Genomic DNA, 25,934 nt, shown 5'->3' with positions numbered 1-25,934 from the left:
GCAAATAATCTTGGTTTTTTGAACTTCCACGATTTTACCTTTTTACCTTTAATAACACCTTTTACCTTTACTGACACGCATATATATAATATCGTATTTATGCCTATGTAATATCATGCAATATATCGCACTATAATTTTCATTTATATATATAAATGTTATTAAAATAATATTATATACGACAATTCTGCTACATTTGGAAATATTTTCAAACATTTTCCTACAAAATAGTAAGTAATATAAGTAATATTGTCGACTTTTTTTATTTTCAAAATAAGTTATACATTTTGTAGTCGAGTAAAGTATGGAATATATAATTATCAATTATGCGTGCATGTAACAGTAATCGTTTCGTTTAATGAATTTTTTTTCTTTTTAACATATCAATTGAATAAATTAAGAGAGCATTAAATCATAATTATATATTGTAAATACTGTATACTCCTATGCATACACATATATATACGCGTAAAAAAAATTTGAGCTTGTAACTATTCTTAGCTATTTATATTTATAAAAAAATTACAAAATATTTTGATTATGTATTTAGCTTTTATTCTTATTATATTCATGTTATCATAAAATTTCAGATAAATTTTATGAATTAATTATTTTTTACCAAATTTCATTTACAATGTTATAAAAATAAGAAAACAAGAGTTACTATTATTATTAACCAACATCAACAAATTCAATTAAATTAAATTGGACTCATTAGATATGACATTCATAATAGAATTCTATCCTTTCATTAAAACTAGATATTTTAATTACTGCTTAGTCATTATTTTTATAATCGATCATAGTACATGTTCATTAATAGAATATTTAGAATCTATTTGCAACACAGAACTAGAAATTAAAAATAAAAGAATCTCCGATGATCATATAACAAGTTAAATGTTAATGATTTATCTGGACGAAATATAAATTCATTCGTATACACGTCTGTGAATCTGACAATATATTTTTCTTGTTATATGCCTTGCAAAACTAGAATGAGGTTCCAGTTGATTGCGGTGTTTAGGTCAATCGGCTGACACGCCTTTTTCCGGCCTTTTATTCATTCCGACAGATAAGTTCAAAAAGTGTAAAAACCCGTATTCCATTGACGACCCGACAAACTACTTGCTACGAATGAGGTTGTAGATGTATGTTTCGAAGAGGACTTACCAAGAGACGTAAATGTACCAATACATTCAGATTTTGGTAAATTCACGAATAATTGTTAGTTTCAAATTCAATGATTAATCACTATATGACTTCGGGAATGCACTTCCCGTTTATTTGATTCCAGATTTTCTAAGATCAATAGTCGTGTATGCGTTACAGAAATTTGCTACTTATGGGACTCGTCTTATCATTTACTAATCGAAACCGGTGAATTTTTTTGACATGGCTGCATAAATGCTTTAGGTAGCTTAAATAATTTATTTAATAAATTGGATAACTGATTTTTTCAAATTTTTACGAAATTAACGTAGATACCCTATTGTCATTATAGGCTGATTTTAATCTTAGTGTTCGCGTAATTAATTATTTTGGTATGGATCATTCAATAATGTGATATAATTTACGAGTAATTTAATAAAAACTTAAATCTTATGCAAAATTCGAAATATAATTATTTCCGCAATTTTGAGATGATAAAAAGAAGCGAAAAACAGTGGTCATATTTATTAATTTTTTATTGAATATCAAGAATGAAGATAGATTCATGATAATGAGCATACGGCAGTAATGTTTTTTGTAATAGCAATATTATTATATTTATTATAATATTATAATATATGAATGATTGATATTTATTATTACGCAATCATACCCAAAAATGAAGTAATTTTATATTTACTATGATCTTGTATATTTAATATATTTAAGGGAATGACATCAATTAAAGTTCATTTTTTAAATTTTGACTGAATAATATGCGAGGAAAGTTTTATTCAGTCGATTTATTTTTTATAATATTAGCATCCAATGTATTAAATCTTACTTATTATAGGTTATTAAATATAACAATATGTAGTAATGATAATAAGATAAATCTTTCGACATCAAAACATTTATAAGATACATATCTTAGATTATCCTTTATCAAGATCCTAATGCAGAATATCTAAGATACATATGATTTGCAGAATAATCTTAATAATAATGAGTAATTTTTATATTGATGAAGTAGAAAGAGCAATAAAAGGTGCGCTTATAAGGTTATAATTTATTAAATATTTTTGTATTTATCAATCTGCCGATTTAGGAAGAGAACGAAACATTTTTTTTTCATGTTTCGACGATCAATGCCGTTAACTTTCTACTGTAAGTGATACTTTATTATTGAAATTGTAGTATAATAAATTGAAATAATTACAATATAATGTATGCAGATGAGTTAAAAATAATTCATTCCAATTCGTGGTATCGAAAAATATTGTTTGAAAATTAATCAGCACTAATGTGTAGATGAAACTGTTACATATACAGTAACAACAAAATTAACATAGGAAAAAGAAAGAGTATATTCTGTTCTTAACAGTTCTTAACATCCGCACTATATATTTTTCTACCATTAACAACCACTGATGAAATTGTGTAAAGTGTATTGTTGTACGAAAATCTATTGATGTAGTCTTATGATAAAAAACACTATTATGTTAAATTAATAAATTATTTAAAATATTCTTATGCTAAAAATTTTAATAATAATATGTATGTATAAAATCTGAAAAAAATGACCTTCATAATGTCAAAGTAAAATAAAAACGAAATTTACAGCACTTTGGTGGATCGATAAATTAACATGTGTATAATTATATCGAGCGATAATCATCTAAATATGATATATTACATAATTCCTTTTTTTTAAATACAAAAGATAGTTATTGGTTGGCTTGGTTTCGAAATGTACTTTTAAAACTATTAATTGATGGGTAATATCTGATACAATAATTATCAACCCCTTTGAATCAAATTATAGTCTTTAGTCTTTTGTCAGATTTTTTAATAGACTTTATCAGTGTTTCGAGATATCGAGATGTTTGAGAGCCGAACGTAAATAATGAAAATTCAGTAGAAAAATGTCTATGATTAAAATTCTAATTTATGTCATTATGAAAAAAAAAGGAAATTTTCATTCGAAAATGTGAATTTAGCAAGAAATATCGGCTAAACATTATTCAATTTATAAAACAATTTTAACTTTTTTAAGAATATTAAAATATTATAAAAAAATTAGAATGTAGAAATTGGAATAAATATTTTTAAAAACAATTTTAATGTTTTAATCAATGAAATTTTTCTAGAGACAGTTTTGACTTTTTGAAATTGAATTTTACACAAATTTAAGACAATTTAATTAAACTTTTTAATATAGTTTCATTCATTTATGAAGAATGTGCTGATGATTTATAATTTAGGAAAGGGTGACAAGTGTGAATTATTAAAGCGTGAGTTACGGTTTATGACATTTAATATATAGTTTGTTGTTGTAAGGCATTTCATAGGCTTTATTAGGATTTCCTGTCTTTTCTTAGTATAAAAAGTAGATATAATTGAAAATAAATCCTCTACTTCCTAGATCTTGACTATTTTAATGTTCATAATATGCACATCTTACTGTTATATACATTTGCATAAAAAAAATCAGAGTACTCCAACAGAATTCTATATTTTTTAATTACATATACGAATGTTATTTAAAGAATGATAATATGAGAAGATGAAATTGTTGCCCTTGTAAAAATATAATTATTTATGTGTAGTATATATATATATATATATATATATATATATATACAGATATAGATTTATAACTTCAATTAAAAGTATTCATCTTTATCTGTCGAATATTTTTTTACAATCATATCAAAGACAATTTTCATTCAATTTCTTAGAAATTTTCTGTTATGTTGTTTTATTTTCAATAAATTCCATCACAAAAGCACAAGAAATATAAAACTAATGGTAATCCTCTATTGCGGAATAAAAAGATTGCTTGCTTAATAAATTTGTCCTAAAAATTTCAAAAATAATCAATCATAAGTCGCAATAGAGTAATTATATCATTTCAACAAATAGTAAATTATTGCTGATAAAATAGTTAGTTTAGTTTCTTTACATAATTCTCTGTATGTCACTTGGTAGATATCAATTAGCATTTCGAACAATTAAACGTCTAATTAGTATAAGATTCTTCATACCGCTGGTTTATATTTCACAAATCACTTGCATCTCTTTTTTCTTATTCGGCTGCTAATGATACTGTCGACGGACATTTTTCGGCATTAAGAAGCTCTGGAAAACATTTATTTTTGACGGATCATTAATTACGAGGGGAAATAATGTCCATTACATGGCGATTCTCTGAGACTTAGGAGCAACGTAATTCATATTCGCACTTCCATTTAATCTTGTGGTCAATGTACTTTTTAGCCGGGAGCGAAATTTCTTGCTGCAGCCGTAAATAATTTCTATAAATAATTGCTCTCCGATTTAAAAATCATTTCTTTCTCTTTTAGAAAGTTAGGTAGTCTGCAGTTATCTCCGAGATTAATGTTAAAAATTGTCACTTCTTAATCTGTAATCTCCTTTGAAAATTATGAATTGTTCTCTATTAATTATTTTTATAATATTCAAATAGTTCAAGGTAATATTTATTGTATTTGCATCATACTATATTAGCATTAAATAATGAGAAGATTAGCATGTCATTATTCTTTTTCATATGAACGATTGATTATGGTATGTATGGAATATACAAATATAGCATATAAAAATTATTATTACAAAATTGAAATTAACTATATCTTTAGTTAAGTATATTAGTATGAATTTAGTTGTAGATATTTCTAAATTTATTAACAAGGGCATTTCAATAATGTTTACGGAACAATATATGTTATTCTCGAAATTTTTAATTTCGCTTAAAATAGTAGCTTTAAGGTATGAAAGTTGATATAAACACAAGATTCAACGATAATTGGTCAATGACTGAATTTTTAACGACCTTAAAATTATAATCATTTAAAACTTTTATAAAACTTTACAAAAAACATTATAAAACATTAATCGTTTTTTTTTTTTAATTATATTCAACTAGCAGTTTTCATTTACAATAATTATTTATTTGATCAATTTATCATTACTAGATTTATTATTTAAATTCTTTTAGTTTTATAATGAATGACAAATAAAATATCTGTCCAACAATATTGTTTTTTAAGTGTAAATTATTTATACTAAATACAATCTTAGTATATTTATTGATAAGGTTTTATCGGTTAATTTTATTACGAAAAGAAGAATATGACTTGTTAAAAAATATACTACTTACAAAAACTTAAAATTTTTCAATCCACTGTATTTATTTATCAAGGTAGAGAACTCAAAAAAGCGATTCCGATTTATTTTTAATAAGTAAAATGTAAATGAATGTTTTAAGTATATTGTATTCATTGTAATCAATAATGACACGAATAATGAGTTTTTAAACTATTTTGTCTATAATAAAATTCAGAAAATAAAACTGATAGAAGATAATTTATCAAATGATAATTGTAGTGATTATATAATTATGTATCTAGGTGAAAACTTATTCAAAATATATTAGAAAATTTTTACAATAATAATCGTATAGAAAATAAATGGATTCATTGCAAAATATAAATCGAATTGAAATTATAAGTCTATATTATATTTTCAATAAAGTAAATAACAAGTAATTACTTTTTATTTCCGGAATACAATTCATTATAACGTAACAACATATTAGTTATTCTTATTGGTTATATTAATAATGTAAGGTTTCAGAATAAATAAGAATAAAATGCTTTAGAGACTACAATCAAGTTACAATTCAAAAAAATCTAACCGATTACCGTTAACATAAGCCACTTATTATTCTCAGTACTGATGCATGATTGTTTTACCCGAGAAAAATTAATGAAAGATCAGTAAATATTCATGTGATTCCATATATTTTATGAAGGTAAGGATATCCATTTAGAACAAAAAATAGTTTTGATAATAAATAGCCTATTTAATTTAGCTTAAATTTAAATATCGTTAAATTAGTGTATGTAATAAAGCTTTTTCTATATTTTGAATTTTTAAAAACTTGTCAATGATATAATAGAATATATCAGATGTTAAACAAATTATTTATATTACAATATAGATTCGATGTTGCTTTTTAAAAAAAAAAATGATTAATTATATTATTTTTCTGCCATGTAATTCTTTATTAGATTACCGGAAGATAAATTCAAGTATAGAAACGGATCAAAATCATAATTAAAAAGAATTTCATAAAGAATTATAGTAAAAATATATATATACTAATATATGTTCAATTAATTTCCTAAAAAATATTAAATATTGACCTCGGTTATTACAATATTTAAAATATTATTATATGTACTGATTATATTAATCTTTAAGGCTCTACTTTAAACATTAAGTTTGTTTGTTGATCAAAGAAAAATCGAACTAAAATGGGAATAATTTCTCTGACACTTTTGAAACATAAGATTTTAATATCTTCCGTTTGACTTTTTCATGAATCCGATTTAAAGAGATTTCAAATTATCTAATATATTAATTAGATTTATTATAATTTTATAAAATACTATACAATATTAATTTTTTAATTTTTACTTCTTTTTGTATTACATATTATATAATAAAGCATAAACAAATGAAAAATTTTATATTTTAATTTATATTATTTATATATTTTCACGATTACTTATGATTATCGTCAATTTTTAATAACTATATAATATATATGCTAATGATAGTCTACATACTACAAGTTTTGTATAGATATTTATAAAATACGCTATAAAATTATTATACTATTATTTAAATTTTTATTAATTTTATTTAATTAATTATAATGGTTTAATTATTTATTATTTTTAATTTAATTATTAATTATCGTATGTAATTTCATTATTTTTATACATGAAAAGTATATGGATGATATATACAAATTTCATTAAATAAATTTTAAATAAAAAAATTATTAATAATCAATAGAAGAATAAATTACTGTTCCACATTTTAAAAAAAATTAAAGAAAAATTTACTTTATTCTTATGATAGTAATTTAATCATTATTAAATCAATAATTTAAGTTTTCTACTATGTTTTTTAATTTTAAATAATATAATTTTAAAACATTTCAATATTCTTGATATCTATAAATAATTTCATTCGATATTTAAGCATATTTTTAAAAACAAAAAGAATGAAAATAATGGATAATGTATAAAAAAATTTTATTTATATATCAACTTCAAAGGTAGTAAAATTTGAGAATGCAGAGCATTTAAAAAGAACTATAAGTTTTGATTAGATAATATTATTTAATTTTAAACTTTGATTTTTCACTACAAAAATATATATGATAATATTTTTAACAATGTTACAAATATTTAATTCCCATTAGATTCTAGATGAAGTGAAACATAGCAAATGAAGATTTAGTGGTAAGTGAAGAAATATTAAGTAAAGTCTATTTGTGTCCCAAGATTTATTTTAAATTACCTTATTGAATGAATATAAGTAATTTACAATGTATTTATATTGCCGTGAATACGTTTTTTTTCTTCTTTTTTTTTTTTATTAATTGTAATGGTTGATTTATCTCTAAAAGTTTCAGTTGTATTTTTTATGAATTTCTATTTAATAAATAAATAAAATTTCACTTTACACGAATTAATTAAGTGTAACAAACAGTAAAATAAAGTATTAAACTAAATTTTGTGTTAAAAATATTAACCACGTTTACTTAGAAAAATTAGCTACGCCTGCTTTTATATATGCATTAACATTTTAGAACATTGATTGTTTTGATTATAATATGGGCATTTAAAGTTTAATTCACGAGTAACTCAAGTTTAATTCAAGAGGTAACTTTAATTTCATATGTTACATATGAAATTTTATTAATTTAAAAATTTAAATGATACAAAATATAGATATTTTCACGATACAAATAAAAAATATATCAAATGAAAAGATTAATTAAAATTTTGCCATTTTATTAAATGTTATTCATTAGGTGTGTATATAATTTTTCTCTAGCATAAAAATAAAATTTATCATATAATTTAGTTTATAAGAAATATTCAACATTTATTGAGAACTGAAACTAAATCACCGTACGATGCTAATTCAATCATTTAATAACAATGTTGATAAATATTCAATGTAGAAAAACGTTATTCATAAAATCAATAATAGAAATAGTTAATACTGTCAAAACGTTGCTATACACAAGTATTGTAGTCCGAAAATGCATAGTGACTAGATTTGTCTTTTAAAATAACAAAACCATTATGAAAAAATTTGAATTACCCCTTTTACTATAAGTTAAATGAAAATAGGCATTGATAATAAGAATCAGCTGGGATATTAGATTAATATTTTTATACATAATCATTTTTTTTGCAAGACACTCACTTTTATACAACGTTAATGAAATTATATCATTACGTAACGTATTTAAAAGTTGCCAACGAAATTCATCATACGTTGCAATGTATAATGACAATATAAAGCATGAATAAGAACAGTTGGACGGGCATTCGGATAAAAAGAAGGTGGGGCTAGGACAAATAAGATAATAATTGACGATAAAATCTCTATGTATTATTCATTTTAATTTACATAATGCAATAAACTTTATGTTTTCTATATGGGTGGATTTATAAATATTACAGTATGCTCTGGCATTATAGCAACATGAATTTTATTTTCTGAAACTCGACCTAGAATGCGCACGCTACAATTATAATATGCACACGCATGAAACATTCTTAAGAATGTTCATAAATAATCATTCACAAGTAATATCTTAAGCATAAAACCAACCACGGTTTTTAAACTCATACAAATTACACACGGGCCCGCGCGCACGAACACACACACGACCAAACATACTCACAACCCCCCCCCCCCCCCCCCCCCCCCCCCCCACATATATATATATTCAAAGTTTTAGAGCATAGGATAATATATAGGCTCCGTTATAAATTAGTATCGTTATTAACTATTGCCAAGATAGAGAATTAAATTATAAAGAATTCCCATTGTTGGCCATACTGACATAATATTGAAATAACGTGTAAATTAAAAAGTTTACGAAGCGCCTCTGCCACACTTACCGACTGGAAAAGCCGCAAGCAAAAGTGCTATACGAAATATCGAGGCCCATTCTCTGAAACATTCCAAATAACGTATGATGTTGCGAGGTCTCGTGAAAGGCGTTGGTCGTCAACGGACCGATGAAGAAACTTAATGTCGAACCGCGCGGTCGACATCGAGGTGCAGCGTCATAGTCATCATCGACGACATCGTCGTCGTCGTCATTGTCGTCGCCACTCCGTGAATCTCTCGACTCCCGCTAGACAAAAATTGGCCGCTATTTGGGGCGCATGCGCGGACGGCGTTAACGCGGTCGACGCCGTTCGCGGCTGCTCGTCGTCGTGAGAGCAGCGATACTCCGCGGATAGTCCGGGAGCGGCTGCGTCGGCGAGGTTCGTCGGACGTGCTGGTCAACATGGCGTCGACCGAGCAGGTCGGCCTCAACAAGACCTGGGAGTTATCACTCTACGAGCTCCACCGCACGCCCCAGGATGCTATAACGGACAACACGGAGATCGCCGTCAGCCCTAGGAGTCTGCACAGTGAGCTTATGTGCCCGATATGCCTGGATATGCTGAAGAAGACGATGACGACGAAGGAGTGCCTTCACCGTTTTTGCTCGGACTGCATCATCACGGCCCTCAGGAGCGGAAACAAGGTGCCGCGCGAGATTGTGATGTGGGGGCTTACCGGGGACGCGGATCTATGATTTTAGGTTAGCAGTCGTGGTGTGCTACGCGAAGACTACACATTTTTGTTTACTAAATTTACTTGGGTGTACGCTGTCTGTGAAAGGGCTCGTTGCCGCGACTTTTCAGCCAAACACTGGACCCAAGCTTCTAATTGTGCCTTAGGTTGCTTTCTCTTTTATCGAATTTCTCACTCTACCGAATGTGTTTTTCAGTCCTTTAACTACGTCATTGTATTCTCTTGTGCTCGTAGTCATATCTCGTATATATTTTGCATACCACTTCGAAGTAAAAGATTTTTACGTCGATGTCACATGAAATCACATGAAATTGAAGCTGCTACAACATTTCCCATAAGCATTTCTTCGACTGGATTTCCTTCCAATTTTGAAGCATGTTATCAGTTGAAAATAAGACACAAGGAAATAAGAAAAATTATTTGCAATCTTGAAAGAACTTCTGTTGTTTTTATTTTACAAGCTTGAAATTTGTCTACATTAAAACAATAACAATGACAATTACTTCCCAAATTATAAGCTTATCAACTTAATATACACGTGCTAAAGATATAAACCATCGATTACCAATTAATTTTTATGATTTCATTGTTTCAAACTAGAGCCAAATTTAACTATAGATTGTTTACTTTATAAATGTTATTAACTTATTACATTAATGCATTGCATTTAAATGACAAAATATTTAAGACTTTGTATTTGACACGTATTTCGTATTGGTGTTTATTGCAATAAGTGTTCTATTTTTATAATATATACAATCAATTCAAGGTCACTAATTATTGTAATACTTTTAGGAATGTCCTACGTGCAGAAAGAAACTTGTTTCAAAACGTTCTTTGCGGCCAGATCCAAATTTTGACTTATTAATTTCTAAAATTTATCCAAGTCGAGATGAATACGAAGCTCATCAAGAACGTGTTTTAGCAAAATTAAACAATTCACATTCTCAAGCAGCTCTTGTAAATTCTATTACCGAAGGAATTAAGTTACAAAGTCAAAATAGGCCTCAGCGTTCAAGAAAAAATGCCAATGAGCTTGAAAATGCCAACAGTACTGCATCGTATAATAACACGCCAAATGTCAGCGCACCCACGACACCAAATCCAGCTATCACAGCAGCTAATCAAAGTGATTCATCCCAAAGTGCAATCGGCCAATCGAGTAATGGTGGCAGTAGGGAAAATCATTCGACAAATTCAAACGGTGTGCCTCAGCCTTCGATCAGTCCTGCAGTCTCTGGTAAATATTAAATGACAAAATAATAATAAAAGTAATTTGTCTAGAAGTGTCAATTAATCACTGATATTAACTGTATCTTTTAAAAAGTAAAGTAGCACAGTATTTAAGAAATTTAAGTAGATATACAAATACAGAAGTTATACCTGAGATAAAGCTTATACTTGTATACTTGTATACTTGTATACGTAAGACCATTAAAATGTATATAATTTATTCTTCTATTATTGAAAAGGTACAACGTCAAGAAACTCAACAACACCTTCGCCAGTGCCATCGAATCCCAAGCCTCCAAAACGACAAAAGAGCCTTCAAAATTCAGAAAATGATTCGTCTAGTGCCGAGGTTGAAACCGGCGGTAATGATTCCATGATAGACACTGAAGGAGAAGGATCTAGTGAACCTTTGATGCTGAATGAAATAGAATTAGTATTTAAACCACATCCTACAGAGATGGCTGGCGATAATTCTTTAATTAAAGCTCTTAAGGAAAATAGTATTAGATATATTAAAACTACAGCTAATGCTACAGGTAATTGTTGTTACGAATACATTAAAATTTCACTTATTCAACATAACAATGGCTATAGTATTTTTGAAAAGTTTGACATATAATTTATATTTATTTCTATGTAAGTTAAATTGAAAAGATAAAATAAATAAAATATGTTTAAAAGTGTAGATTGAAAATTAATTTAAAAAATTTTTTAAATTTCAGTGGATCATTTAAGTAAATATTTGGCAATGAGACTGACACTGGATTTGGATACAGAACTACTTTCCGAGTCTGATAGGTTACTGAACTTTTGCATTTATATTGCACCAACACCGGGCCAACTTGTGGTTCTAAGTGGTTCACAAACCCTTCGCCAAGTAAATGATAAGTTTTGGCGAGTCAATCGACCATTAGAGATGTATTATTCATGGAAAAAAACCTAGGGCAGGGCTTATAAATCTCAGGTGGACAATGGTTAAATGCATTCCATAAAATCTCCGGAATGGCAAAATTACGTGTATGCGAAAAATGTAATTAGACGACTTAAGCTACGTTTTAAAACGCTGTTTATAATGAAATACGACAAAATAACGATGTACATTTTAAAAAGGATAGGATTCCCTTTCAAAGTTAATCTATTTTATTAATTTTACGCTTACGCAACGTCTGAATTATGAAAATATGTCTGTCAAATATTTCATTCTGCGTTTAATGATTGCAATACTGACTCAGATAAGTTTGCGATGTAGTCGTTTCTTAAATAAAATTTTAAAGTACAGTTTTTATAATTTACTATTTACAGTAAGATGCATTACCAATTGATTAAGGACAAGTTTGAAGTTTATATTTACGTTGACCACAGATTCCATTTGTATTTATTCTATCAACATATCGACACACGTACAGAAAACATGCACGCATAAGTAAATTTTGAAATAAAATTCTTCAAAAAAAATTGAAACACGAAAGAGGATGCAACTGTAGTAACATAATACCTAATTATGCAAGTATTTAAGAGTGAAAATATTAATATTATGATTATTATGTATTCTAAAATTACATGAATGATATTTTTTGTGAGTAAATTATTTCCTTTTTTTTTTTTTGTAAGCATTACTAATAAAAAATATTATGTACTTTTGTATTATTAGTAACGTTATTGTGAAGTGAAATTCAATTTATAATATTAAACACAAGAATAAGAAATTGTTTATTTTGAAGTATTACTGAGAATTGATATTTTTCGATATTGTAAGAAGATCGTCTCTTTTTATATATTGACCAGAAATTTCAGGTTATACTTTGAAATTGTGGATGCCCACTGTGTGTGAAATTAATGCATTAACAATAAATGCATGAAAAAATAAAACTGAATTCTTATTGATTAATCTAATGAGTTTTATATTAATTCTTATGTAGAGAACTATTTCTTTGTACTTTTTGTGAATTATTATTACTCTCAGAAATTAATATTATTACTAATCTTATTAAATTATCATTACTTTCATAAATTAATATTATTAATTAGAACAAACTGATCCATAGTTATAAAATTAATGTATATATATGCATCGATTAATTAAGAAATAATTATATATCACTCAGATTTTACCTAATTATTAAAAAAATGTTTTTGGGTTTTTTATTATTTTCTCAGTATGCAAAACAAGTTCATAGCAAAATCAGACCTAATACTCGGCTATCTATTTTCATAACAACCAACTTGCAGTTATAAGTATAAAAAGACCATGTAGAGTAGGAAGCGTTATAATTTTCATTTTTGTGATGAACAGGTATTATTTTAAAAGATTCAATACCATAGGTGCATATTACGACTAAATGGCTAATTTAATTCTATAATAATGTAATTGATCTAACAACATATCCTTGGACTTGTACTTTTATCTTTTTTTAAAACGTCGAATTCTTTACATCTTCAGTGCTTGGAAGATATGAATGACTAATTTCATTAGAAAAACCAAGAATCTTGATTTCACAATAAAAATTACGAAAGATTTAATTAGAAAAGACAAATAAATAAAATATTTTAATTTATTTCTCAATTAACAAATCTATAATATAGCATATTATATATGAAAAAAATTAATCTAAAATACAAAACCTTGATTTTTATGTAAACCTCTGTTCTCTTTTAAGAAAATATATTTTTTAATAAAAAATGTCAGATAATGTATGAATCGTAATTTTGTTACAATTCAGTCCAAAGTGATATCTATTATTAATATTATTGCAGATATGAAAAAGTATGTTAAAAAGGTAGAAATTTACGAATACCAGAATTAACTATATTTTAGTTATCAAATCAAAATAATATCAAACTTAGTCTTGCTTTTACTTAAAGTCGCTTTATAAATTAAGTAAATGATCACGTATTTTTGCTTTGTCATTTATTATTAATGCTGTGTTATTTAAGTATTTTAGAAAGAATAATTGTCGATTGAATTCAATTAAAAAATTTCTAACCATTTCATTAGACCACTTAACCAATTAACCATTTAATTAGAAAGAAAATTAAGATAATATATAAAACAATTTCTTAATAAATTTTTAATAATAAAATTCCTTTTTAATTTTTTGTATAATTGGATTGATTTACTCGCTGATAAAACATCGTTATAGTCGACGTACTACATAAAGTAGGTTCCATGGAGCTATTTTATTTATTACATGTAGTTTCATTTTATATTATTAATGTTTCTCAGAAGAGAAAAATAAATAAAGAGTTATGACAAATTAATTGAAAATTAGTGTCCAATAAAGTCATAGTCCAATGTACTTATATATTAATATCATAAAGAAATTATACTTAAAATTTAGTTTAATTTATAAACTAAATAATTCTTATTTTCGAACAACATAAATGGATTTTATATGATTACGATAACTTAATCGTTACAAAAGACGGAATTTTGCTCATAGGAATTGATTTTTGTATTATTTTATTGTTATTTATTTTTATACTTATTGTCAATTTAATAAAATACAATGCTATGTTTTTAGCGTATTAATTATATAAATAAGGAAAGTATAGGAAATTACTGAATAAATAAGGAATCTCGTATTTCATTGTTTTCTTAAACTCGTTATAATCGTAGAAAAAAAGAATAATTAATGAGGCAGAAAAATTTTAATTGATACCATCAAAGAAGTTCGCATATTTGATTAGTTCCATTAATATATGTTATTAAAATACGAATATATAAAAAAGTATTTTTACTATGTTTTAACTTTGTTACTCTTTCATTAATTTGAAATATACGTGGATGGAGTATATTAAGATATTAATGTATTTTATCTTGGTAGTAGAAGATCTTCCTCGTTATTCTCACTAACATTTTTACTCGAATGATTAATTTTTGCGATATTAGTTACGATATCATCTCTCTTTAAATTAATTATCCCTTTAAAATATAATTACTGTAAATTAGTCGTTACGTGGAAAACTAATTTAACTAGAAAAACGTGAAAACATGTGATTCCTTACTTCATATACGCATAGAAATATTTCATGTAATTTTATTGAAATTGGCTTAATTTTTGTCGTTTTTTTTTTTTTGTAAAAATTACATTTGTAATTAAATTGAAAAAAGAAATTTTTAAGTTTTTCCATATCAAACTATATTTGGATTATTATACTTGGATTATCTAAATTATACTCAATAATTCTGCATATTTGGTTGTACTTGACTGGGATCGTTATCTTTTATTCAGCAGAATTACAAAATTATAATAAAATTAAAATTCTACGACTTTTATTAATCAGCTTTTCTTCATTATTTAATTAATGCAAATAAAAATCTAAAAAACAATAGAATCTCGTTTTTTTGCCTTAGTAAATACTTATACTCTTACGGAATAATAATGTGCAGTAATAATATTAATATCTTAAATACTAATATAAATACGTAATACGTAACATAATTAACTCTCCAAACAATATGTGCATTAAGTTATAGCATATTGTATTACAAAATTATTAGATGATGGTATTGCATTCATTTACGAAGAGATGCACAAGACACCCAGTGAAGCTTTCTTAGTAATTTCTTTGTGGTAGTTCGTTGAGCAGCTCGAGAATAAATATATCTATAGCTTATTGATATCACTCGAAGAAAGCTATTAATAAAAGAAGGGTATTGTGAGCATTGCTATTAAAACTGCTACCAAAGTAAAAGGGCAGCACCTCATCGATGCTTCGATGTTTTGTATATACAGGTCTCCAAGGCCATTGCACTCATGACTCGCTTATAAACAAACGATATTCACACGCAGTAAAGCTTTTACGAGGATGTAAGCTTCATTTTATCGGTGAGAATTTTGCGGGAACTACCGCATTTAATGTCGTCGTGTTTATCGGGACGCGACTCCTTCTGTATTCCTTTGTGGAATTTACGACGTTGAAGGTAGCGATCGGATTTCAGTCCGCGTTTTACCGAGTGGGATCGTGCGATTGTCCCAATGTTCGCGACGGTTTAGATGCGCCATTCGAACCTGAAAAATTCATATTTCTTTTTTGATATGTTGGATTTCACGAGAGGGAATGCTGGAGAATTGCGTGCTCGAAGGGCTAATATACTTATTAATAAAGGCATAATGGCTAATACTGTAAAAGGTTGAAGTTGCTAATGTTGAACTATGCAAGAACTATGAAATTAAAAAGCATTTAATTAATAAAGAATATAGTAGAGTGGAATAAGGTGAAGGGAAAGTTTTCGTGGAATTAAAAAAACCTCGTTAAATCATGCAAATATTCGATTTGAGATACTATAAAATATAAAAGAAGAATATTTTATTCAATTTTTTAATATTTCAACTAATAATATATGTTTCTAATTCATGTTTTTAAAGTATTACAGTATGATTAAGCTTCAATGAAAATTAGCGATTCGTAGAGAGTAAAATATATACAGATTCACATCGATATTTGTAATTAATGTAATTATTTTTAATTAAATTAATAATACTTTTTAGTTATAAAGAATTATGAAATTTTGAATACTGATTTTCAATTTTTAATTGCCAATTTTTGTGTGGAACAGTTACCTATTATTAAAGATACACTTGGAACGCAAAAAAGAAAGGTTACATTAGAAACATTAGATACATAACGTGCTAAATGATACATAAAAGTCATTAAATGTCGAAGAAATTTTATATAATTGTGGCTTCAGGAATCGTGGTTAGGGATAACTGCGGTAGAAACTATGAACATTACATTTGAAAGTACACTTGCTGAATATTTATTCAGAACTGGTATTACATTAACAAAAATTCGGGTTATACTAGTCATAATATCAATTTTTTTTTTTCATAGTAAGGAAAATACGCCAGATATAAGATAATTAAAGATTAATTAACCTTTCTTTAATAAACACCACGGTCACATTTTAAGATTCATGAAATTCTTTGAGGTTTTATAAGGTAATTGAAAGTTTAATTTCAGAAGTATTTACTGTTACAACACAATAAGATACCGAAGGTGCATTTAAAAAAAACAATAAATAATATAACAAAAATATAAATAATTATAAGGTGAAATTCAAAAATATATGTTAAATATATGTTTCGCTAAGATCCTTATAAAACAGTTTGAAAACCGATTGTATTTGTTTTTGTATTCAAAATGATAATAAGAATAGATATGACCGCGTGAAAAATTGTTCGTTTAAGATTACCAGTTTCTTTTTATGTCTAATAAATTCAAATAAAAATTCTTGATTTATCATATAAATTGATCAAATACGGATAACCTGTTGACGCATACATGTCGATGGTGTTACTTATGTAGAAATACAATATTTGTCACCGCAAATACACGAATAACAAATATTGAGAGTCCATGCTGTCTTTTATGTAGGTAAATTGAAAAATTGCTTCATCACATTCGTGCAATTATAAATAATATTTTTATAGCTAACTTACATGTTGTTAAGATAACTCATATAAACATATTAATTTACAAAATTTTAATTAAAAATGTAAATTGATTTCTCAAATTTCTCCCAATAATAATAATATGCTAAAATTTCAACTGTATTAGATAGATAATAGATTAGATTCTTAGAGATTAGATAATAGATAATAAAGACTTTAAATTATTGTAATAAATATTATTACTTAAAAGAAGGTGATATTGCATGAGGTGAAATTGCACTGTAATGGCATTATTAATAATCATAACATCAGCGCGAGTTACTTCTATTTTAATCATTTCATTGAAATAACAATCAAGCATTTATCTACATAATTATATATTTGTGTAAACTTTGTCATAAATAGCGGTATAAAACATTTTCAATTATAAAAACAAATAATTACCAGAAGTAAAAATAATATATTTCAGGTATATTATTTCTGAACTTCGTGAAAAAAATATTTTCGATATTATTAATTTAAAAGCTTCTTATATATCACGTAAATTGACTTTATAATAACAACTTATGATAGAATTTCTCGCGATAGGTTTGAAGGTATAAAAATAAATGCAATACGAGCTTATTAATATTACAATATGACATCGATAGACTGATATCTAAAATATATTGTTTTTTTATATTGGCAAATGAATCGAATGAAAAATAAATTATTTTATGTGGTTCAAATTATGGAAATATTAATCTGATCAAAGTGGTAAAGGATTTATAATTCACCCATTAAAAGAGAAGGGAATGCTTGAATAAAAATACATTTATGCATACATTCATAATTGAGATTATTATCAATGAATATAAATCGAAGAGATTCTGAATTATATACAATTATAAATTATTTAGTTCTGCGTTTCTTTGAAGTTCAAGATATTTACATTACATAACACTATATGGATATGGTATTTCAACCACTTTTTAAAAAAATGTTTAATAATTAAAATTTAGACGTTAATGAATTTATGTATTAATTACGAGCATTTTATTATTTCGAGTTATAGCTTGATTTAAACTAATAATTAGTAAAACTTAAAAAACAAATTATTTTATTTTTTTTATATTATATTTAAATCACTGTTTTATGAAAATTTATCGAAAAATGACAAATATAATGATCATAATCGTTTATTAAGGCAAAGCATGTATTAAAATGTGATATTGTAAAATAATAATAGTTTGAGATCACATAATCATAAGGTATTTGGTTTTAAATGACAAAGAATCTTATTACATGTTATAAATCCTATTAAATTATTTATTATATATATATATATATATGCTATATTTGCATGCTATATTTAATGAAAATTAATATGGAGCATATAAATGATGAATTCTTCATTTATAAGCCAAGATGCAGATTCAGAAATAATTCAGAATTATTATTTGTATTATTGAGGAAATTTTATTAAAAAATTACCGACATTTCTAAAATATAAGAATGTAGGTATAGGTTAAGAGTTAATTGATATAAATGTAACACGTCAACGGTTTATTTCAATAAAAAAAATAAATAAATAAAATAAATAAAAAAAAATTCAACGTAATATCCTAAAGTATCACAAATATTATGTTATTAAAAATACAAGAGTGAACTAGTATCGAAAACCGGATAAGGAATGTAAGTGTGTAATGATTTCTTTCACTGTACATGGTTGAACAACTGCTCTTGTGACACCGGGCTAAGCAGAATAGAGTAAGAGAGCAATCAGAAGGAGCGGGAGACATAATTCTAAGAGGTGTAACTGGTACACCGAGTCTCAACGTGCGCGACACTGTCAAGAATCGAGTCTTTCCTCTCTTTACTCAAGCGGCAGTGGATCAAATAATTAAAAATACCTGTGAAAGGCATTTGAATGTTTTTAATGAAGATCTTTTGAATGATGAGGGAGATATATTTTATCAATAAAATATGTATTGTTAGTTGGTCGATATAAAGAAAAGTCCATAGCGGAAGCCCATAAGCGAATAAGCGAAGCAAAAGCTTTTCCCTTCAATTAAATTGTCGAAACGGTATTAGATGGATTGAATTTATTGGAATGCGCTATGGTCACAAAGCAATTGACTATGAATATAAGACGGGGACATTATTACACGCTCAGGTAGCAGGACAGTATTATCAGCCTTGAACGGTTACTAGGTCGGAGCCATTAATGGGATGTGTCAACATCCTCGACATTCTGATATACAGCCGCGGTCTTGGATTGATGCGCAGCCCCGGCTATATTACAGACGGTAGATAGAGTAACTTAACTGGAAGCCAGGAATAAATTTTCAGGCTGAGAACCTGTAATAGATATCCCCAACAAGTTGATCACGACCGCAGTCGGAGGTACGCAGCGAGAAGAGGCAAGCAATTCTGAAAATAGGAGGAAAGCCGTCGGTTTTTCAAAGCTCCGCGGAATAAAGGCGTAGATCTTCGTGGAGATGCTTGTCCGGTGGTCTTACTGCTGCCACTTAATTGGAGCCTGAAGTTCTCGGGCCTCTCGTTCGCTCGTTTTGTCACTACGTATTCAAGTGGCAGATGATGTGGTTTCTGACAGTTGACTTTCAGCCACACGAGGATGTCGTCATTTTCCATGATGGGAAGGTCTTGAATTGTCTGACAATTAAGTGGATGATGAGGATTTATTTTACCCTTCGTTGAGGGAATTGTTCATCTAATTATTTACTTCTTCAATAGCCTATTAGATACATCACTTGTAATTGAATAATATAGTCAAATTCAGTGTAACAGTTTTTTCAACAAGAGTCAATTCCAAATTCATGCAAAATTAATTCTCTTACGTTTCCTTTTGCTTTGTTCCTCTCACTCTTTCATTCTTTCCTTTTTTTTGTTTTTTTGTTTTTTTTTTTTTGTTAATCAATAATTTAATATTTTTCGAAGAGGTAAATAATATTAACAATGGCCTAGATACTTTAAGATTTCTGTAGAGTAAAGAAGGGATGAATTTTAATAACAGTATTTCGATCGAAATTTTCTAACAATAATTTAAAAATAAAAGATTTAAAGTATATTTGGAATAATATCCAATAATAAATTTAACATTAAATGACCTAATAATACATGAAGTCTTTTGTATTAATTTGAAGATTGTATATAAAATGCAATAAAAAAAAATTTATATTACGCTTACGCTACTTTATAAAAGACCTTTGGAAGTGAAACGTTTGATTCGATCGAACTGTCGTCACGTCAATAAAGAATAAACAATATAAATTAGCGATGATCATAATGGCAATGAGGGATTATTCCTTCGATATCGGGCTGCTGGCTCTTACGCTAATAATAGAATCGCTATCGTTTGCTCTCGAGAGAATTTGAAAGGAGAGCTCCACCCGACAAGGGCCACATTAAGGAACTGCGGCTGCTGCCTATCGCCTACCACCGGGGAAAAATCATTATTCGCAATTACGGTGTCGACGCGGCAATACAAAGCCGATGTCGCTTCTCCCTGGCACAAAGACATGGAGAAAAGTTCAGGCGCTTTCCCGGGGCAGGATTTCAGGTCGCCCTAGCGCATATCGCGTTTCACGCACCCGAGCACTTTCATCTGGGGTGTAAGCGAGGGGACGAACATTGCGGGGGCGAATAATCAATTTCTTTTTAGCTCCTTGCTAGCCGCCGGGCACACCCGCGACTTACATGCAATATGATAAATATTTAGGGAACAGGGGCCGGTGCTTGAGTGTACCTTTGATTTATCGATGGGACTTATCGAAGGCACGCGACCGGATCGAACACTCGACGGAATTTTTTGCTTTTTCACTGCTCACGCAAAGTCATTGCGAATTTCGCACTATGTATGGAGAGGTGGAGGGTGAAAAAGTTTCGTAAAACATGTTTGATTATTTTATTTCTATGTGAAGTTCTTGAGTATTTACTTGATAAAGTTTTATTAGCTTTGGTCTTTAATGTTAATCGACAATATACATTAATGAGATAGTTTAATTCCGTTGTACGCAATATTTATTTGGATATATATGGTATTGTTTTTGTTGCGTGTTTGTAAAAACGAGTATTAAATCGCGATATAAACGGTATTTTAATGCCGAATAAACGGTGATAGTTAGGACACGACAGAAAATCAATACGCATTCACAAAAGTCGTTCCTTCGCGTAGGCGGATTCTATTTCAAAGTTGTACAATATTTCAGAAAATACTGACGGGCTTTGTACTTTTCATAAAATTCAAAAACTGCATCTGTTTAATTAATTTTGATAGGGTGTAAAATTTGTGCCCACTATAAATTAAAACGGTATATAAATTTTTTTTTGTATTACGTAATTTGACTGAAATTTATTCATTATATTTGTTTATAATTAAATAAATTTACACTTAAATTAAACATTTTTCTTCACTTTGTGTAATACTCGGTCGCAAAACATTAATAAAATCCTTTTTTACTTTTAAATTTAACATCAATGTATATCAATATATCAATATATTAATTGTTATTATATGAAGTTAAATTATAGTTAAATTATAGTTAAATTATAGTTAAATTATATTAAATGAGTATAGGATATAAGGATACTGAGTATTATTAAAAAGGAAATTATCGTAAAATTTACAAAATATCGAACTATTATTAACAGTGGTAATTTTTTGTGTGGACCGATTTAAAATAAATTTTAAGCCTTACTTTTTTTTACGTCGTTTAATACCGATATCGAATATTTTTCAAATTCTTTAAATATGCAGAATATTTTCGTACATTGTACGAAATTCCTTCCTAACGTAATATTTCAATACACATATATTTAGACATATTAAAAATTATAAAAATTTTGTGCTTTTTTTTTACTTTATATTTATGTAATATGCAAGTTTCGAGTACTGAAAATATGTTTATCTGTTTTAACTTTTTTAATTTATATATTAACAAAAATAAAACCAACTCGCATCTGTTAAGTCGTATAACGAAAAAATTTAAGTTAATATATCGAGTATAATGACGATTTAGTACAAACATAAAAAAATAGCTTGGCGAAATTTTAGAATTCACATAAGCGTTTAAAATATTTTATTAATAATTAATGAACAATAATAATTTTTATTTAACACCTCGCTGCGTTGAAAAGATAGATATTCAAAAGAAAGTTAGACTCTAATTAATAACTGTTTAGCTAACAAATTATAAATAATGTCGAATTTAATCAATACTCGATTAATTAAATATTCGTTCAATTATAAGGAGAAGAGTTTTTATATATAAATTTATACAAAAATGTGAGTGTTCCCAACGTCTTAACATATTAATATATGCTTTAACTATGATAGAATGGAATTTTCATTACTAAGCTTACGATTAGATTTGCCGATTTGAAATGACTTCATAAAGAAGCTTATAATATGAAATTTTAATGCATTTTCAAAAAAATGTGGCTGTGCTATTTATATGAAAACTGTATAAAGTATTTTCATACAAAGTATATAGTAATGGAGCACAATATTAAATTAAATAAGGTCAGAATTAACATGAAGACAAAAAGTTGAATAAAGATTATTAAACGATGTATAAAAACTAAATAATTAAAGAGAAAATTATGAAAAAAAATTAGAGTCAAGAAATAAAGGCATCGCGGAGGGGGAGAGCGAGCAAGAGGGAGGGGAGAGAGAGAGAGAGATTTTACAAATTGGCACGTGGCTACAAAGTGTACAGAGTTGTTAACAAGATCCGCTTGCTCAATAATTTATATCGAAACAGAAACATTTTGTATCATTAACAAGCTTATTGATTGTTCTTATCGTACCTTTTTCACGAGTTTTTTTCGTTTTTTTTTTTCCACGTTGCCCTTTTATTCGGTGGTGTACTCGTTTTATCGAAATTTACATAGCCGAGAATCGACTTGCATTTATTAGCACTGACAAGTAAATTGATGATGTGAAATTTTTGTGTTTTCAAATGAAAATGAGTAATAAAGTTTTAATTGAGCCAAAGAGTATGAATAATTTATGATTTGGTGCTGTAATTTGTTGATACCTTTTTCTTCAATTTTTAGGTGTTCGCTTGTGTAGCAGTTGATTACCTTGTTTGACGGCAATTTTCCTTTTTTATACATTTCGATAATTAGTGTATCATTTTATAAAAGTTGGATATTTTGCTATATGCAGTATTAATATTATCACTTTTGGTCTGTATATTTAAAAATGATTCGAATGCAATTGCCAATGTTCACCTAAAATATAATATGGAAAAAACATTGTCTTTTTATTATCACGAGAAACTTGAAAACTACATCAGATGTTAAGCAAATTAGTCTAATATTAATAAGAAAAAGGTAGAACTAAAATATTTAATACTGAATATTCAAAATACTAGATATTGTTCAATGATAACATGAACTTACGCGTGGGTTTCATAAATTTCATACATTCAGCATTCCACTTCGTCATTATAGGCTTAAAAAGGCAAATTAAAGTGAATTTAATGCAACGAGAAAGCAAACAAAATCAAGGAGTAAAAGTTTAAATTGCTTTTTAAAAAAATGTTATTTCTCTTAATGAAAAGGTAAATTATAATATAAAAAAATGATGCAATTGGACAAAAGAATTAAGCAGTCGCTTATTATTATATGTTCGACCGATTATAGGAAAGAATAATGTGTAGGAAAAAAATTACCGTTCTTACAAAGCGGAAGTAATTCCGTTAATTAGAAGAAGGTATCTCCTGGAATCTTCGACTATACACGGTAGGCACTGTGCACACATATCTATCTTCTTCATTTCTCCATAACACTTCCTATCTTCTCACCTCCCTCTCTTTCTCTCTCTCTCTCTCTCTCTCTCCCCTTCCCTCCCCCTCTCCCTCACGCTCTCGCTCTTCCCCCCTCTCCCTCTCCCTCTTCGCCACTCTTTTTCTGAATGTGTCCCCCCCCCTCTACATATCTCTTTCTCTCTCTATTTCTTCACTTCCCTCTTACTTATTTTCGCTTCTGCGTTACGTACCTATTTACGTATCTATATATCATTTTCCGCTTTACCCTCTTCCGTTTATCTTTATGAGATTTTTTGTCACGAACTTCTATACTTATTTATTGCTTGTTTTAATTCAATTTTTTCTATTAATAAAATTGTTAAACATAAAATGAATTCTTAGATAATTATAATTTGATAACAGAATTTAATTATGAAAAAAAAGTATTTTTCCGTTTAATATAAAGTTTCATTTCATATTTCAAAAATTTACAAGCTTACACAATAAATATACTTATTAGATAACACTTTTGAACGAGTGTTTTTCCCACTTCACTGTTTATGTAGGTAAAATCTAAGCGTTAAAAAACGTATCACCACGTAATTATTAAATTAAGTTAAGAATAAAAAGATTAAATACAAGATACTTATCTAAAGTGAAATTCTTTCATTTGATAATTTATTATCAAATACTAGAGCATGAATTATAACTCGAGAGGTTCTGAAAATGGATCTTTAGATACATTTAGCTTATTGAAAATGCACATATTAATCAGAATTACAGTATTATATCATAATTATTTCTGAAATATAACAACAGAGTTTTATATATTTCATTATTGTTTATTAATAACCAATATAGTAAATTTGTTTGTCATAAAAGAATCGTTAAAAATTTGATGGAAGAAACGTATTTTAAGAAATTATATCCAATTATATTCATGCTTTAGTACGTTTCATGGTTCGAATATGCTTGTCATTCTCTACGCACCGAGTTTTCGACGCATATCGAACACATAAAAATAGCAATACAGTTTATGCATAAGTATTTTAAGCATAATTGGACGTACGTAGCCTATTTACTTAAATAAATCAAATCGTGTATATTTTCATTATATCTCAAAAATTTGAACATTATGAAATATCAAAACAATCGATATTCCTCAAAAGTCATTGTGAAATAAAGAACGGGGACGCGATATTTTTATCAATATCCAGTGAAAAACTACCGATAAGTATAATTATATTGCAACATAAAAAGCAGCATGTTAATTAATAAGTGTAATTAAACTTTGTACATATATATGGCTCAGAGCGTAACCTGAAATGCCTCGTTAAATGATTTTAATAATTCACTCCAGCGGGCAAGCCAGGCTCTTAGCGCTGCTGACGATCCCCGGGGGGAGTGGACCGTCGTGTGGGTCAGGCCAGGAAAACTAGCGCTTTCCCAAATTAAGACGGGAGGACTAAGAAAGCGCAGCTCGCGCACGCGCAACCCAGCCGAGACGCGGCGATCAGTCACGGAGCCTAAGCTCCTCGCCGGCTTCATCGTCGTGCGTCACCTTTTTCAAGCAGCCGCGTTCGAATCCCCGCGCACCAATGGGAGGGCTGAGAGCGCTCGAGCACCGCCAATCGTCATCGGGCTCTACCCCCATCCGCATCTAGCTGGAGCTGCGGAGCTTTCGCGGACCGGT

General features: G+C 27.9%; 1 protein-coding gene across 2 annotated transcripts; it reads left to right on the top strand.

The window, feature by feature from the left end:
* The first annotated feature begins 9,137 nt into the window (after window positions 1–9,137).
* On the top strand, window positions 9,138–12,663 carry Sce (E3 ubiquitin-protein ligase Sce). Of its 2 annotated transcripts, XR_912978.1 has the most exons (5): window positions 9,138–9,808; window positions 10,654–11,098; window positions 11,331–11,627; window positions 11,814–12,121; window positions 12,394–12,663. XR_912978.1 is itself a non-coding variant. In XM_011503915.1 (4 exons), exons 1-4 carry the CDS (start codon window positions 9,566–9,568, stop codon window positions 12,032–12,034), a joined length of 1,206 nt encoding a protein of 401 aa, XP_011502217.1. In that variant the 5' UTR covers window positions 9,138–9,565; the 3' UTR covers window positions 12,035–12,210. The 2 variants fall into 2 exon arrangements, 1 of the variants encoding a protein (XP_011502217.1); XM_011503915.1 differs by lacking the exon at window positions 12,394–12,663 and having other exon boundaries at window positions 11,814–12,210.
* Window positions 12,664–25,934: the final 13,271 nt, after the last annotated feature.

This window comes from Ceratosolen solmsi, unplaced genomic scaffold (genome assembly GCF_000503995.2).
Source record: "Ceratosolen solmsi marchali unplaced genomic scaffold, CerSol_1.0 scaffold53, whole genome shotgun sequence".
Lineage (NCBI taxonomy): Eukaryota > Metazoa > Arthropoda > Insecta > Hymenoptera > Agaonidae > Ceratosolen > Ceratosolen solmsi.
This window is presented reverse-complemented; position numbering and strand designations above follow the sequence as displayed.

Excerpts from the sequence above, each read along its gene's own strand:
- Sce (XM_011503915.1), top strand. The coding sequence starts at position 9,566 with ATGGCGTCGACCGAGCAGGTCGGCCTCAACAAGACCTGGGAGTTATCA. Across the intron at positions 9,809-10,653 it reads CCCTCAGGAGCGGAAACAAG|GAATGTCCTACGTGCAGAAA; the intron begins GTGCCGCGCGAG and ends TAATACTTTTAG. Across the intron at positions 11,628-11,813 it reads AACTACAGCTAATGCTACAG|TGGATCATTTAAGTAAATAT; the intron begins GTAATTGTTGTT and ends TTTAAATTTCAG.